At 43.9% G+C, this 16,464-nt stretch overlaps 1 protein-coding gene across 1 annotated transcript in view; it reads right to left on the reverse strand.

The window, feature by feature from the left end:
- CAV1 (caveolin 1) overlaps nt 1-13,313 on the reverse strand; it is a 31,812-nt gene extending 18,499 nt beyond the window's left edge. Inside the window, exons 1-2 of the mRNA XM_084784948.1 lie at nt 13,159-13,313; nt 11,565-11,729 (exon numbers count right to left, since the gene is read on the reverse strand). Of these exons, the coding sequence (XP_084641074.1) occupies nt 11,565-11,729; nt 13,159-13,188 (195 nt within the window). The 5' untranslated portion in view covers nt 13,189-13,313. The remainder of the gene's footprint in view (nt 1-11,564; nt 11,730-13,158) is intronic.
- Nucleotides 13,314-16,464: the final 3,151 nt, after the last annotated feature.

Here is a 16,464-nt window from a genome sequence, read left to right on the forward strand (position 1 = left end):
TTTCCTCGAAAATGGCTATCTTTCCCTCTTATTGTGTGTGTGTGTGTGTGTGTGTGTGTGTGTGTGTGTGTGTGTTTAATTATCTGCTTCTCATTATATATTTTATTTGTGGTTCTTTAACACAATTGCTTTGTAGTGGTCGTTAATTGTATAGGCTATCTGTAATTTGTCTAAGTCACTTTGATTTTATTTTTATCACAGATGCTAATAAGGCCCTCATAACGTGTCATTTGTGAGGTGAAAATCCTTTTGACTTTGTACACTCCGGTCTCTAATAAACATTCTGTGTGCTAAGATTGTGGTCCTGCCCTGCACGTTTGACACCAAATCACATATCTAACATTCTCATTACACTTCAACACTCTTTCTCCATGGTACTTCTTTTTCCTATATATTTTTAACTCAATCATAATGCAGGTAGATTTTTTTTTTACCCTCATCCTGTTGGCAATGATTCCTAGATACATTGTAGTAGATCTATGTGCTATTACAGGAGACAAGGACAGGTCAAATATCTGAGATAAAGCTGACCTTTCATTGCACGTGGTTTAGACACCAGTAATGAAGTAGTAACCCCTAACTCCAGGGTTCTACATTCTGTGTGTTCTGCATTTTAAAAAAATGTTTTCTGCGAGAAGATGTTTGTGAACTGTAAGGGACTAGCCCTGGCGCCAAAGGAAACCTCTCTGTTGGAATAGGGGGTGCCTATCCCAACCTTCTAAGCGAGTAAAGCCTTAAGTCCTGCATTCTTATCTTCAGGCGATAACGCAAAGGTGAAGGAAGGAGTGGGGAAGCCAAACAGCACCCAGTGGCATCCTGGGAATGTGCCTGGGATATGCTGCAGCTTAGTCCTGTCTGGGGAGCCCTAGGAGGGCAACGCGAGAAAGCCCAAGGCAGATGTATTGAATGCGTGTTCATCTAATACTGGAGTTTTAAAAAGGTTAAAATAATATTAAAATACATATTAAAATATACACAGTATTGCAAATACTTGCAAATATGTGTGTATATAAGCATATGCACATTTAGAAGACATTTTTTCTTCTCTTCACAGACTGAGTTTTGAGACATTTTTATTACTGTTTCAGATTGTTGTTTGTTATAAGGTTTCAAATTATAGTTGTAAAGGAAGCCAGGTGTTAATGTAATCCAACTGTGTTTTCATTTTTTTTTTTTAAAAAGGACTAAATCAGCTGGTGGCTGGCTCTGGGCTGGGACAGCTACAGAAAATAGGGCCATTGCCTGGTTCTGCAGGACTCGGGCATCAGATGAGGTAGGAAAGGGAGAGTGAGTGGACCAGCCTTCTTTTTTAAAGATTTATTTATCTTATTTCTTGCATACGAGTGCTTTATCTGCAGAAGAGGGTATCAGATTACATTATAGATGGTTGTGAGCCACCATGTGATTGCTGGAAATTGAACTCAGGACCTCTGGAAGAGCAGGCAGCACTCTTAACCACTGAGCCATCTCTCCAGCCCCAGACCAGCCTTCTGAAAAAGAGAGAGAGGAGGCCACTTTCCTCTTAGTGAATGGTGAACTGGTGGCTCCAGCAGTAAGAAAAGTGTAGACTTTGCTGGTTCTCATGAGGCACAAGCATCTGAGGTGGCTGCTGCAGGAGTCTTGGAGATCTGGGAGGGGCCCCTAGTGCTCTGAGACTCCCCACGCTGTGCTCTGGGTCCAGGGGGAAGTTGGTCTTCCTAATATTGCTGGTCATGTTTTGTGGGAACAACTCATTCTCAGATCTACTTAACTACAGAAATGGTGGTGGTGGTGGTGGAGGTTATCCGAAAATAATTTGGGGGATGGGTTGTAATGTTTTCAGTGGTGCCCTACCCCACCTCCCAAAACAACAAACAAACAAACAAACAAGCAGACGAAACCTAGCTTTTTGAGGAACAAACAAGAAAGGAGAATCTGTTGACTTGACAAGATAATCAGTGATGATTCTGACCGCTGCAGTTCCTTTCCTTGACATATATCGTGGTATGCCCACTTCCAGCCACTACTGCTAACAATCCAGGGAGGGCGGGCAGCGAGGCACGGCTGGCTGATGGGACATTTCAGTTGTTCTAAGGGATTAATGCCGCCTTGTAAAAAAATGCACTGGTTCAGTCTGTCTTTGTTTCTGGCGTTTGTTTTTGAGAACAAATACGTATTGCCTAGGGAGGAAACCTCAGAGAAACTCCCTACAGAACTCAATAGACCTTTCTCCCACCAGCATCTAACTAAGGTTATTCTTAATAGCTTCCTGTTTCCACAATGTATGGCTCCCTGGCACGTATGCCTATAGAGCCTGAGCAGGCACAGCGAGAACCTCCAGGGGAATTGTTTCGTACTTGTTGGGACCTGCTTTGTTGCTCTCTCATGTCTACCCCACCCTTGGCTCCCAGCCCCACCCCAGAGGCTCTCACCAGCCTGGGTCCCAGAACTTCAAGGAGTCTTCAGTTAACGCCTTTGCTACTTCTTCCACTGATTCACTGAGATGCCTTAGGGATCTGTGCTCATCTCTGGTCTCTGCAATTTAGTGCCCTCCGCCTTCCTGGGAACTTGCAAGGCTGGCAATTTACATCAGTTCGTACATCCATTTTTCTTCTTTCCCAGCAACCCACCAGGATCTGGAGTCAGGTCCTACAAGTGATGTGCCCATTACTCCCAGCATAGAAGACCACATCAAAAATCCGTGTGTGCTCCGTGTGAGGCTGCCACCGTGTATTTCATGACACCAGTGTTTTCCCTGAGTGGGCCCTGATAGAGAGGGGTGAAGGGTAACAGTGTGTAGGAGCCCAGGTTTTTGGGTTCCCCATTTGTGTTCTAACTGTGACTTTCCTACTTTCTGTGCAATTCTGAGCAACCTGTTTCCTTTTTGCAAAATGAGTGTGCTGGTAATAATTTCAACTGCAACCAGCTCACAGGACCACCTGAGGCTATGTGCAATGAGCACCATTGAGGCATGCTGTAGGAGATGCTGGAGGGCATCTCCCATTCCTCTCTCCCTCCTGCTCACACATTACTCACACTAGGGTGAAGGAGCACGAACCATCTAGTGACTATGTGGCTCCAAAGCTCCCTGCCCCCGTGGGTCCCTGACACCTATAAAATACAAACACTGTTGGGTGAAGAAGGCCATGCTGAGCTGGCTTCTGCTTTTACACATGGCTCTGGTTACACCGACCTGTTGCTGATACCAGGCACTTTCACACCCCTGGTTGCTCTTGGTGGGAACCCTGTCTGTGCAAACATGCACTTGACTTTGGAGACTGTCAAGAACTCGCTTTTTTGTGCCTGACTGTTGTCTGCCCTTTAGGGATATGGATTTCCTCAGCATTATCCATGTGCACATTCCTGCCCTATATCCTATAGCTTTGGAGATGGGGGCTGTGATTCAGCTACCCAGGTAATGGCTGAGCCTGGCTGGTCATTTGGACATGGCCGTGCTGTGTAAGTAGAAGTGGGCGGGGAAGCTGGACCTGGGGTGTGTGCAGCCTTGGGGGGGGTGGAGCTGGAGCTGGGGTGTGTGCAGCCTAGCCTTGGGGTGGGGGAAGTTGGAGCTGGGGTGTGTGCAGCCTAGCCTTGGGGTGGGGGAAGTTGGAGCTGGGGTGTGTGCAGCCTTGGGGGGCGGGAGCTGGAGCTGGGGTGTGTGCAGCCTTGGGGGGCGGGAGCTGGAGCTGGGGTGTGTGCAGCCTTGGGGGGCGGGAGCTGGAGCTGGGGTGTGTGCAGCCTTGGGGGGCGGGAGCTGGAGCTGGGGTGTGTGCTGCTTAGCCTAGCACAGAGCAGATGACTAGGCCAGGGAGAAGTTTTTTCATAACACATTTTAAATTTTTGTTAGTTTGCCTTTGGTTTCCTGGTGTTTCACTATTTGGCCTCAGTATCTTTAAGCATCACTATAAATGAGAAAAATGTACTTGTGTTTGAGATCTGCAACATATATGGCCCAAATACTTAGCACTGAATCTACCAATGTCTACCTATATTATAATGCTGTACTGGGTTTGGGAAAAGTTTGTATGCTTAACACATCCTTACAAATTTACATTTTAAATTACTGTGAGACGTATGCCACTGAAACATATTTAAGTCTCCTCAAAATTAACAATGTCTGATTTCTAATTACCGGAACAGGCAACAATGGCTGAGGGGAAACATGCTTGTATCTTTAAGAACTCGTACTTCCCTTTCCCTGAAGTAATGACCAGCAAGAGACATCCTTGGAAGGTTCAATTAAGAAAGCAAGATGCATTTTATATCTGAACCATCAACACGGTCTCCATGAGAGGCAGGAAATATGTATTCTCTGCAGGTGTAACTCTGTTCTACCAACGAAATCCCCTGGTAGCCACCCAGAGCATGGATCACACAGATTTCCTTTAAGACAAAATTCAAAAATACTTCCCCCTCTCTAAACAATGGTTTATGTGAAAGCATGCTGTTTTATGTTTCCTGGACTAACTGAACAACAGTTAAGTGGTTTTAAACATTTTAATCCTTTGACTGACTCACTGACAAAATATGTGATGGAGGGATGTCAGTTCAATTAACCCTGTCATTCGTGGAAAGAATCCAGTGGCTTAGCATAGTGTAGTTTGAGTTTAGAAACTGCCTGGTCTAGATGACAGCTCACTGGCTTTGATGAAGGCAGGAAAGGTGTGACACTGGAGAAAGGGGGGTTGGAGGGGGGTGGGGGGTTGCAGAGCATCAGCACCATCTTTTAGGTAAGTGAGTAGGGGGGGGGATCTCTAGTGTAGCCCAGGCATAAGAAGCAGTGAGAGGTGATTGCCAACATGTTTCTATGCTTTTTTTCCCCCTCCCATATTGAGGCACTCCTGGGTATAAAGTGGGGAGTACCATTAATAATTGTTCAAGGTTAAAAAATAAACTTGGTTGTTCAAAACTGGTCAGTGTTGTTCAGGATGGGGCAACACGGAACATATGGTTGCCCCACTCAGGTTACCCTGGAGCTCTGGGACTCCAGTTGGCTCTAAACTCAAATGGCCTCAAGAAATGGAAAGTCATTGAGCAAGGGCGACTTGGGAGTAGTCCGTGTCATTTCAGAATTCTCTGGCAAGGCTTAAAATGTCCAGACTCCCAAATAGTGTTCTCTCAAGCGAAATGCCAAAAAACAGAGCAAACAAACAAATAAGCAAACAAAATCTCTACCACATGGCTCATCTGCTCTCTTGGGGCAGAATAAACTAGAAGCTATGTTGTTAAGCCAATGTGGGCACAATTATTTCTAACCTGACTTCAGGTTTAGAATCAATCAAATATAATAATGATTATTTGAAGTCCTGAAAGTGTAGATACTCGGGCCTGCCTTCTGTGTATTCTAATTTAACAGACCCGGTAGGACCAGGCATCTGGACTTTTAAAAATTCCTCTAGTGACGGATGCCTTAACTAAATTTGTGCAACCTCTTGGGTTTAAAAAAAAAAAAAAGAAAAGAAAGAAAAAAAGGCTGTGCATTGTTCAAGGCTTCAGATTTCACATTTTCAATAGGAAAAATTGAAAGCCAATATGGGAAGAGAGACTATTAAATATTAACTGCAATATTTCCTGTAATTGAATCATAAATTTACAGAACTAAAAAAGAACATTGTTTAAAAGTATTTTCTTACCATAGCAGTTTTTTTAAACTACATATCTCTGAATTCCTCTATATTAGGCAGCTTTGTAAGAGAGTCGGGCTCTTTTACTATATTCTTTTCAAAGACAAATATCTTTCAAAGACAAAATATCTTTGCAAAGATATTTCAATGGCATCATTAAAGCTACATATGTGTGTGTATATCATCTTATGTACAATGCATATCATATAATGAACAATTTCAGATAATGAATATGTATACATATATGCATATCCATTCAGCTTCCCAGAACAGAAAAAGGGGTGTATGCAGGTTGGCATAAACCGTCTTTATAGGAATTCCTCCCCCCTACCCTTCCCCTAGTGCACATATAGTGTCACAGAGGAGCAGGAGCCCCACAGGCCACTGAACACAGCTTCTTCTCTTTAGTGCTCAGACCTATCTGGGCATTTAGTCACAGAGAGCTGCTCTTTCCAAATAGGGCAAACCAGGAAGAATTAGAAAGTGCCTGCTGTTGTAAACACTTGGGTGGACAGGATGCATAAGCAAGTGGCTTTTGAAATTTTGGACATTTTAAATCCTGTTCCCTACTGTAGCTGTCTATAACTCAACCCTCTAAAAATGTAGCCAGAACTGCTGTTAAGGGAAAAATACGCCACATCAAGAACCCTTCATAATTCGAGGATATATAGTACACTTTGTCATAATAAGAAATAGACAATTGTATTCAGTTGAAGTTAAAGACACTTATATGTACAATATATTTATACATTTAATTGTTGGCTGAACTTAAAATCACTCCCTATGCTTAGAAATAAATAATGTCCCTCATTTTAGTATCTTTTTTTGCTCACTTATGTGTAAAAATCTTCAATCAAGAATCACTACAAACAACAACAATGATGATGTTTTATAAACTAAATGTTCTGATTTCTAGCTGTGATTTCAGGTGTGGCAAAATATTAATAACCATCCTATGAAGCACATTAAGCAAGCAAACTAAACAAACAAATAAGTAAAACTGCTATCAATCCCAACAGAAAAGGGTGCCACTGTAAGTGTGCTTTGATTATATCTATATCAAAGTGGTTTTACTTTATAAGTGATGCATATGTGACACCAATCATATTTTTAAGACCATTTTCTCATATAAAAGGATCAAAGGCTCATCAGGAAACCCCACTGATATTATTCTGCTCATTGAACACATGCCTTCACTCCATGATTTAATAAACATTGTGTTTGCATGTACTTAAGAGTCATTATGCTCACATTTTAGGAGAGAGTTTTGAACGAAGACCTTTCCCAAATGTTCTGATTTGTCTTAGCGCTAATCTCGGGATCACTAAACCCATTTCTTCTCCATGACAATATTCCATGACGAATCGTGTAATCTTGTCTGTTTTCCTTAGTGGGACATTTCAAAATATCTTTGTTGAGCATCCCTTGTTACCATGGAAAACATTTTAAACTTCCTTTAACCCTTATTGTCTATTAATATCGAGAAGAGGATCTAGAAGCTAGACTGGGAACCATCACATTCCCACAAAGTATGCTGCTTTGTCCTTCGATGATTCTATCCCTGATGTTCATACCATTCTTTTCACTTCACATCTGGACTGTGGAGTAAATACAGATGCTCCTCAAATTACTATGGGATTGCATTTGACTGAGCCCATTGTAAGTTGAAAATATATCAAGCCAAGGATACATTTAATGTACTCAGCCTACTGTATACCGTAGTTGAGCCACATGGCACACTGTAGTATTGGTGGATGTTTCTTCCTGTGACTGTGTGGTCAGCTGGGAGCTATGGCTCACTGAGATGGCCAGGCATCTCAAGAGACTATTGTACTACATATAGCTAGTCTAGGAAAAGGTCAATATTCACATTTTTAAAGAGTAGTTGCTATTAAACTTGTTTCGTTTTCGTTGCTTTGTACAACTGAATTATCATGTTGAACCTCTGTGAGTTTGGATCCTTTGTGTTTCAACCATTTCCTGCTTATCGAGCATCGCTATAGCACCTGGGCTGTCACCTTAACCTTTTCCAAAATCCCAGCTTCTCACATCAACAATTCCATGCATGAATTCTTCCACAGCTTCCCAGTGCTGGTTTGGGAACCTCCAACCTTAAAATGAGTATGAGATTCAGGAAGGACTCTGTTGTTTGGATATAATGTCTCATTTCATTTTTATTGTCTTCCACTCTGCCTCATGAACCCCCAGATTCCAATCAAAGTGAGATATTAAGACTTTGTACAATACAACTACACCTAATACTCAGGGGTTGTTGTGGAAGAGAGGGGTGGAAAAATTATAAGAGTCAGAGGAACAGGAAGTTTGCCATACCACTGTGTCCCCTAGAAATGTCAGGGTAGCAATACCCAGGAAGCCTCACCAACAAGGTTGCCTAATCAAGACCTGAACAAGGATGTCATCAGTGATATGGTAAGGAGTTAGAAAGTTCGTGAGGCCTCAATACTAGAAAAAGATCTATAGGCAGCTACGGATGCTGAGAGTGGAAGAAGCGGTCTCCCTCAGGGAAGAGCACACCAATTAGTCACCTACAACCAAATGGCCATCCCTGGGGACATACACATACAAATAACACTATATAGACTGAGCAGGTTATATTTGAATATTTAGAAATACATACACATGTTTACGTAGTAACATTTAAAAAGAAAGCATCCATGAATCTGAGAAAGAGCCAGGGGTTCCAATGGGAAGGACTGGAAGGAGTAAAAGGGAGGGGTGGAAGTGATGTAATTATAATCTCGAAAACTACTAATTATAATAAAACTTAAATTAAAATAAAAGCATGTACTTTTCTAGGGGAACATAGAAGACAAATGGGAAGGATGAGGGATGAAAAAATGGGGGGATAGGAAAGTAGGGAAGAGAATGTGTTCAAAACACAATATATAGATATATGTGTGTGAAAATATTTTTAAAGGTGCATGTGTGTGTGTGAGAGGCAGTCCTGTCTTCTTCCTTGCACCCTCCTGTCCCCCTAAGCTATTGCATCTAGACTGTGCTCTCCCACCCAAGTCAGATCACATGCCCTGCATGAGCCTCTCCATTAAAGTATGTTTAATGAGTCTTCTTCTATCCACCAGATGTTCTTTCCAGAGCAACATCTTCTTGACAGTTAATTTCAACGACAATCATTACTTTAAAGCATTTTATTCTGCAGTATGTGATACTATTTACTTTGACTTATTATAGCATATATTTAATTGTTTCTAAAATGACAATGAAATTTATAATGGAGTCTCATATTACTACATGCCAATAAAAAAAAAAAGGAGGTGAAAACACAAAGGCACATGTAGGAGAGAATAAATAAAATGTTCTAATACAACACAAAAAATCTAGCTACATGTGTCCTGGCAGTCAAGACAAAACTAAAGGATCCATTGTGTGCATGTGTATGTGCATTTAAGATGAAGATTTTAGTAATATGTGCATACTTGTCTCATTAATGGCAATAATTTTATCTTCTTTATTTGTTTTTAGAATTAAATAGCAAGCCTAACACATTGCAATAATGTAATGAGTTGATCGATAATTAATAAGATATAAGAATCACACATTTTAAAGCATTTCATTTACTTTCAAATTCTAATCACATGTAGTAAATATATAAATGAACATAATAAGAAAACTTAGAAATGTTAGAGGAAGAATGATGTGTCTAAGGTTTAATTAAGTAAAAGGAATTTAAGAAAACATTAAAATCACAATATTTGGGCATAAATGTGTATATGTAGACAATTCATCGTGTGTAATGGCGGATATCTTTAGGAAAACAACTTCACTGGCAATCAATTCTATATTTACATTGATATTCTTGTCGCCAGTAGGGTAGGTGATGGAGCTCTGTGTCAGTGGAATGCAAGCCTAGAGCAAACAAGGCCCTGGAGCCTTCTCACGCCTCCACACTTGATGTACAGCACTGAAAGGCTTTGTACAAGGAACTAGGCTGTTCTTTATACTTTAAATTTGGACCTCATTTCTTCTCTACGTAGAAAGTTTGTTTAGTTGTATTTTTCAACTTGATACAAAGAGAAGGAGACACTAGCCAGACACTATTCAGCAGAGATTTCTATGATGATGGAACCTTTCTAGCTAACACTGTGGGGAAATGTGGGGGTAGCCTAATGCGCAGGGGTAGGCCGGGTCTCTCTTGGCAGAACAAGTGTTCTCTGAAGACATCCTCTTAGGCAGGGCATCTCCCTAGATCCTGCCAAACTCTTTTCTTACGGTGAGGTTTTCTTGTCTGTCTGACTTTCTGGATTTGCTCCTAGTAAGCAAGTAGGCAGGCACTGCTGCGGCTCTGGTAATTTTTCTAATTTGAAGATCCCCACATTCACTCTTGAAATGATATTTTGTAAACTGTTATTTCCTCCAAGCCTGTTATGCCTTTTTTCCATCTGTGTTGAAGTCTCTTTTCCCAGTGGGGCCTTCTTTCTCCACTTAGTCATGCTATGTGTGGAGACCCACATCCACACTACTGGCTTCTCTGACTCATCCCAGGAGGCTAATTGGCTCCAGGGAATCCCGCTCCCAGCACAAGAGCAGGGAGGGTCCATCGAAGGGAGCCAATCTGAAATCCCAAAATCTGCTTTCATTCTTGGAGTCTCCCTCCTTGACCAAAGCTGCAGAAGAAGGGGCAAAGCAAAATGTCCTTTTCCCCTTTTAGGAAATGTGGCTAATCAACAGATTTTAGCAGTCTTAGCGTCCACCTTATGAGGTGCCTTCATTGCTGGTTTTAAATATTCTACAATCTGGTCAGGAGAAAGTGGTCTAATTTTCCGTTTCCTTCTATCAGCAAACCAAGAGAGTCGATTTTGACAAGTACACTTTTCCCTCCGGTTGTAGATTCAGCCATTTCTCTTACTGAAATATATTATTCATAAAGGTGAAACTGCACTGGGGCTCCTCCCATCCATAGATAGGAGGCCGTGGGTGGAAACGCCATCACCTCCTCAGTGGTGCGTTAGGGGCTGGGCAGGATGGCATCTTTCCCCTGCAACTCCCAAGCCAGCATTTTCCTTGGCCCTCCAGGCTACTCAGAGGAAGCCCTGTGCCAAGGACAGCTCAAGTCCAGGATTTCTCAACCCACACGGATTCAGACAATAAATTCCTTGAGCTGGAGTTGTCGAAAGGGTCAAAGTTGAATAACGAAATGATAATGAAAGTCATCCCACCGTGTCAAGTCTACATTTGGCCAACAAACCAGGACAGTAATGTGCTTTATATCCCAGCAAGTAGATCCTGAAAGTGTAAAATGGAACTTCAAACCTGAAGCTTCTGTAAGCCCAGGCCAGGCTGACCTTGGCTGTCACCTCAGATGCGTCTTTCCACATTTGACTAGAGGGAACCAGAGGCCAAAAGGCAGAAAACATTCTGTGTGATAAATTGGCTTTCTTGTGCACATGTGCTGTTTTTATAGTTAAGACACCATTCATATATATGTAATATGCATACAAAATATGTACATATATCTGCATATGTTATCAGTTTTTAAAGCATTTCCACTAGTTTAATATCTTAAGCTAGTCATTTTAGACTATTTAGCTGAAGGAATATGCTCATTCTGTATTCTGACTTCCACCAGTGGAACAGTCTCAAGCAATTATTTTACCAACATGTAAAGGAGCTTTTTAACCTGGCAATGGACCAAAATCATCTTCCTGTCCCTAGTAGTGTGTGTGTGTGTGTGTGTGTGTGTGTGTGTGTGTGTGTGTGTGTGTATGTGTGTGTGTGGTGGGGAGGGAGACACCTGTGGCCAAGGTTCTAGGAACTCCCACAACAATTAGCTAAATTCCTGCTGAACTAGCCAGCAGTAGGAGGAAGGCAAATGCGACATTTCTGACAACGCAGGAAACAGTTATCTGTCTGTCAAAGCAATTCAAAGATGTACCATTATTTGCCAGAGTAGGCTGAATGACCCAGACAGACACTAAGGCTTACCTTGACCACGTCATCGTTGAGATGCTTGGGGTCCCTGTTGACCAGATCAATCTCCTTGGTATGCGCGTCGTACACTTGCTTCTCATTCACCTCGTCTGCCATGGCCTTGTTGTTGGGCTTGTAGATGTTGCCCTGTTCCCGGATGGGAACAGTATAGAGATGTCCCTGTAAGGGCAACCGGACAAGCCAGGGGAGGGCGGCAACGGAGACGGAGGCGACAGCGATGGGAAGAAAAGTTCAGAAAGAAAAATAAGCGTCAGGAGTGAGCCTGGCTGTGTCGGGAGCCTGAAGCTCCAAGTCTTGCTAGCTTCAGTCTAGAAGGGAGGGAAGGCTTTGCACACAGAAAACTCTAGCGCCGCAAGCTTTTTAAGAGGACGGAGTGGAGGACACCACACCCCTCGGTACCAGGCAGGGAGCGCCTGCCTCTCGCGCCCGCCACCAGGGGTCAGGGCGAAGCCCGGTGCGCGCCCTCCTGCTCCCCGCCACTCCTGGCCCTGACTCCCCAGCCCAGGGGACTGCTTTCTGCCTCCCCTGGATTCCTTCTCTCCGCCAGGCCACCCGTGCAGTCTCTACAGCCTCACCTCCTCCACCATCCCTTCCTGATCCGTTAACCCTGTGCCACGATCTCTTCCAGCATTGTCAAGATCCAGCTGGATCATACTGACAGATTTAGTGGTCCCATCTTCTCTGTCCCTCAGTGCGTCTCCCTCGCCCTTGCTGCATCCCTTACCTTTCTTTTACCCTCCTTTTGCTCCACGGGCCATGGAGGTGAATTAGGTGGGTCATAATCTAACATCTCTGAGCAGAGACATGCGCCAAGATCCCCACAAATGCCCTAAAAGGACATCTCACCTGAAGGAGTCCCTGACCCACCTTTGCTTAGATCAGTCCCAGGCCGTCTGCCCGGGGCTGAAAAGTGGTCATATTTAGGAACCGACATCTCCACGGTTAGGCTACCTGAGTGGCAAAACTTAGTTGACAATGGCGGTGGTACTTGTGAAGAAGAAGGCTCCCTCGCCTACCTCAGAACTTCTCCGGGCCGCCCAGGGGCCGGAAGAATTATTGAAATTTCGAGAACTTCACTAAGTGTAAAAAATGAGCGCTGCCGCCCAGGCCAGCCACTTTAGGCTCCTGGTGGGGACTGTCCTCAGGTATGAGGGCAAATGAATTCCCTTCCCCAGAAAACACACACACACACACACACACACACACACACACACACACACACACACACACACACACACACACCACTCCACTCCAGCTCTCAGCCTCCCAGTACATAAGGGCTGGACAGAGGGGTCCTTGCGAATAGTGCCATCTGGAAAACTTTTCTAAGTCTAGTCGACTAGCAATGCAGGATTCGGGGGTCCCCCTTTTCCCCATGGGCTCCTTTGGTCCCCTCTTCAAAAGGAAGCCCTAAGACATTTCTGGCTTTTCAGCTCTCCACCCAGCCCTTTCCTCAGCGGCTGTGCCAGCTCGAGGGGAGCGCTGTGAAGGTGGAGAGAGGGCTGGGGCTAGGAAAGCAGCCCGAGTATTTCGAGTGGGAGATAGCAAAAGCAAGCACTTCAGAGCCGGCGCCCTCACCCAAGCCTACCTCCGAGTCTACGTATTTGCCCCCAGACATGCTGGCGCGTGGCTGGCTTCAGGTTCTGAGGAGGTTTCCCTGGGCTGTGATTTAAGAGAACTGAGGAAGGAAGATCTTGTATTGTATAGGGGGGAAAGGCACTGACGGGGAGGGGGGGCGGTGGCTGGGAGGGAGAGCCTCTTGGCTGTCCGCCAGCGGTTTGTTCTGCTCTCAGTTGGCTGGGACGTGCTCTGCGCGCCGGGTCTAGGCACATCCCCAAGGTTCTGGCAGCAGGGGGCGGGGAGCGCCCGCAGGGAGCTAAGAGCCTGTGAGAAAGCCTTCATCAGAGCTAGGCTGTTTGGGCAGATATTTTAGACCCGGGGCAACGTTTTCCCAGCTATAAACCAACAGGGAGGCATCCAGGGGAGAGCTCATGTTTTCCCAGTGCATCATCTCAGCAGGAGGGAGGGAGCATAAGAGTCTGCAGCAGGGATGCCCAGTATGGGCATCCGGGCGCTGCTGCGGAAATCTCTGCCCTGTCCTAAGCCGCTTCCTGCTTCACCCACGTTGCATAGCCTCCTAGGATTGATCTGTCCCCTGTTTCACAGGGAAAGGAATAGATATAAGATGGCTGGGAACCTGAAGAAGCATTTTGCATATAAACTTAGTGGAGCAATCTGTGCAGGCACCTCTGAAAAAACAAAACAAAACAAAACAAAACACCCTACCAACAAACAGGTTATGCCATAATCATAAGCACTTTGAATATTTTCAATTGTAGAAAATTTTACTTAGAGGGTTAAGTTTGTTACCAGAGAGGGCTTTTCTTCCTGGCTTGAGATCAAACTTAGGACTTTGTGTATCCTACCTGGAGGAAAATACTCTACCACTGAACTACACCCTCAGCCCCGGAAGATCGGCAGCCAGAAAGATGTGCTTAGCTGTGAGAGATTTTTTTTTAACTGACTAGACTTTTTATTTTTAAGTTAACAACAAAAATATCAGTTTCAAAATCAAAAGACCAACCTCCCTTTATTTTATTGTAAAGAAAAATAAGATAAACTATAGATGGTTTTTACTAAGGCGTGGACTAACTAGAGAGAGCAGCTAAAAAATTCACCCTTCACAAACTACAAGGGACATTTTACCTAAGCATCCACATGCAAATACTTCCATAGCACGCTGGAAGGGATAGAGGGCAAATTTTAGAAATGGTCACCTGGAAGTAGTAACATTGTGTCAGGGGGAGGATGAAGAGGAACTAGGGCCCTGAAAATAGAAAATAGAACCCTGAAAGAACCAGTTATCTAGCTGGAAAGAAGACAGGAAAAGACCAGTAACCTAGGCATTCTGGGCCCCTACTGATAGGGGAAAAAAAAGAGGCAATCAATCCTTTGAATTAATTGTTTTTATTAGCATGTGGTAGCTATAATCTAATGGGGTACAGCGTGATATTTCAACACTTGCATATATTATGTCAAATAAGGGTGATTAGCAGTACATCGTAAAAAAATAAACTAAATCAATTTTAACTAGGAGTATCAGGGTGAAAGTATGACAGCTATTAGGTGACTTATGCTGGATATTCACAAAGAGATTAAAGACCTTCCAAAAGCCATGCTTCCTTAGTTTTATTTCTGCTAAATTACTTTGCCAAAGTCTTTGATCAACTTGTGTGCCAACACACATGTTAGGCCAGAAAAGATGGCCTCCTGGTCCCGAGTATCCTGCCTCAGCTGCCTCTAGAGACCTCTTAGAGAACCATTTGTCTACTATTTACATTTTCTTTCATAGATATTTGCTGCAAGGCAATTAGAGTCCTGTTCTAGGGAAAACGTAGAGATGGGGTTCGCACCTGGTACTCAGTTTTCAGCTGCCCATGGGTAACTCTGACTGTGAAGAAGTCGCTGGGAATGGGGAGAGCTTGTCTTAAGGTCCAGGCAGGGATGGGGAGAGCTTGTCTTAAGGTCCAGGCAGGGAAGGAGTTCTGAAAAGGTCCTGCAGTGAGTGCCTACCCAGTCCTCAGCAGAGGGAAGGCCGCCTGCCACCTCCTGGGAAAGCCTGCATCCAAGTCAAATCAACAGTGGCACATGGAATCATAAAGATCAGCGATCAGCGAAGCGTTCTCAATGCCAAGGTGAATTCCTAATGAGTGGAAAAACCACAAACTGCTCAGGTAGCCTGCCCCAACAAGAAGCAGGCAGCACAGACTCTGGGCGAGCAGCTGGGGAACAGCTCCACCCCTGGGAGGAGTCAGGATGCAGGCAGGCCTCTGCTAACCTAGGTACCAGACTGAAGAGAATAGATGATGTAAACAATTCGTTCCTTTCATATCCACACAGAATACCTTAGGCTTGAGCTTAGTAACTTTCTCTAAATTATTTCCCAGAAACAAGCAGATTGCGCTTTATTTGCTTCATTTTCATGTCAGACAGGACATTAAATGCCAGCTTGAGGATCATGTGATAGTGGCGATACTGAACTAAATACGATACTGATAACCTAATCTCCCTTAGAGATAAAGAAACCGAAGTTTGCACACACAGAAACCCCTTCTGAGGATGTTGTGTTGGATAGTAAACCATTTCTAAGTTGACAGACGCTTGCATCTGTTAAGTTCCGGGACACAGGGTCCAAATCATGCCTACGTAATGGATCGGCTGCCTTTTGTGTTTCTTCCTCCTTTCTTCCAGTCTCAGCTTCCTTCCATGCATTCTCCTTCTCATGTGGATGAACCCGAGTCTTTTTCCTCATCTCATCTAGCTTTATCTTATTTCTACGCTGTGATGGGAAGCCTAAAGTTTAACCATATACAATAACATACGGTAATGTCCCTACGTTAAGAAGCAAATCTGGGGCTGGAGCAATGGAGTAAAGGTGTGTAGGGTTATGAAAGCTTGCTGCTCTGGCAGATGATCTGGGTTGGGTTCCCAAATGGTAGGCCACACTGTCTGTACATTCAGTTCTAGGGGATCCCCTACCCTCTTCTGACTTCTACAGGTACTGATACACACACATAGTGCTCATAAATCCGTGCAGACAGACAGATACCCATACAAATAAAATACAATAAATAAGCATTCAAAAAGAAACCAAAATCTTTCCAACATTCCCCCAACATTCAGATGCCCGTATTACCCAAGTGTCAATTAGTTTGGAAAAGTTATTTGGGCATGGGTTGTAAATGGCCTTGTGTGTGTGTGCGTGCGCGTGCGTGCGTGCGTGCGTGCGTGCGTGCGTGTATGAAAATCATTCACCAGTCATTCCAGACTAGAGCTGTAACTAATCAGCTGGGGGCTTTTGGAAAAGAGGTACATGTCAAGGGATTTAATAATT

The sequence above is a fragment of the Acomys minous genome, assembly GCF_964271855.1.
Source record: "Acomys minous genome assembly, chromosome: 6".
Classification (NCBI taxonomy): Eukaryota; Metazoa; Chordata; class Mammalia; order Rodentia; family Muridae; genus Acomys; species Acomys minous.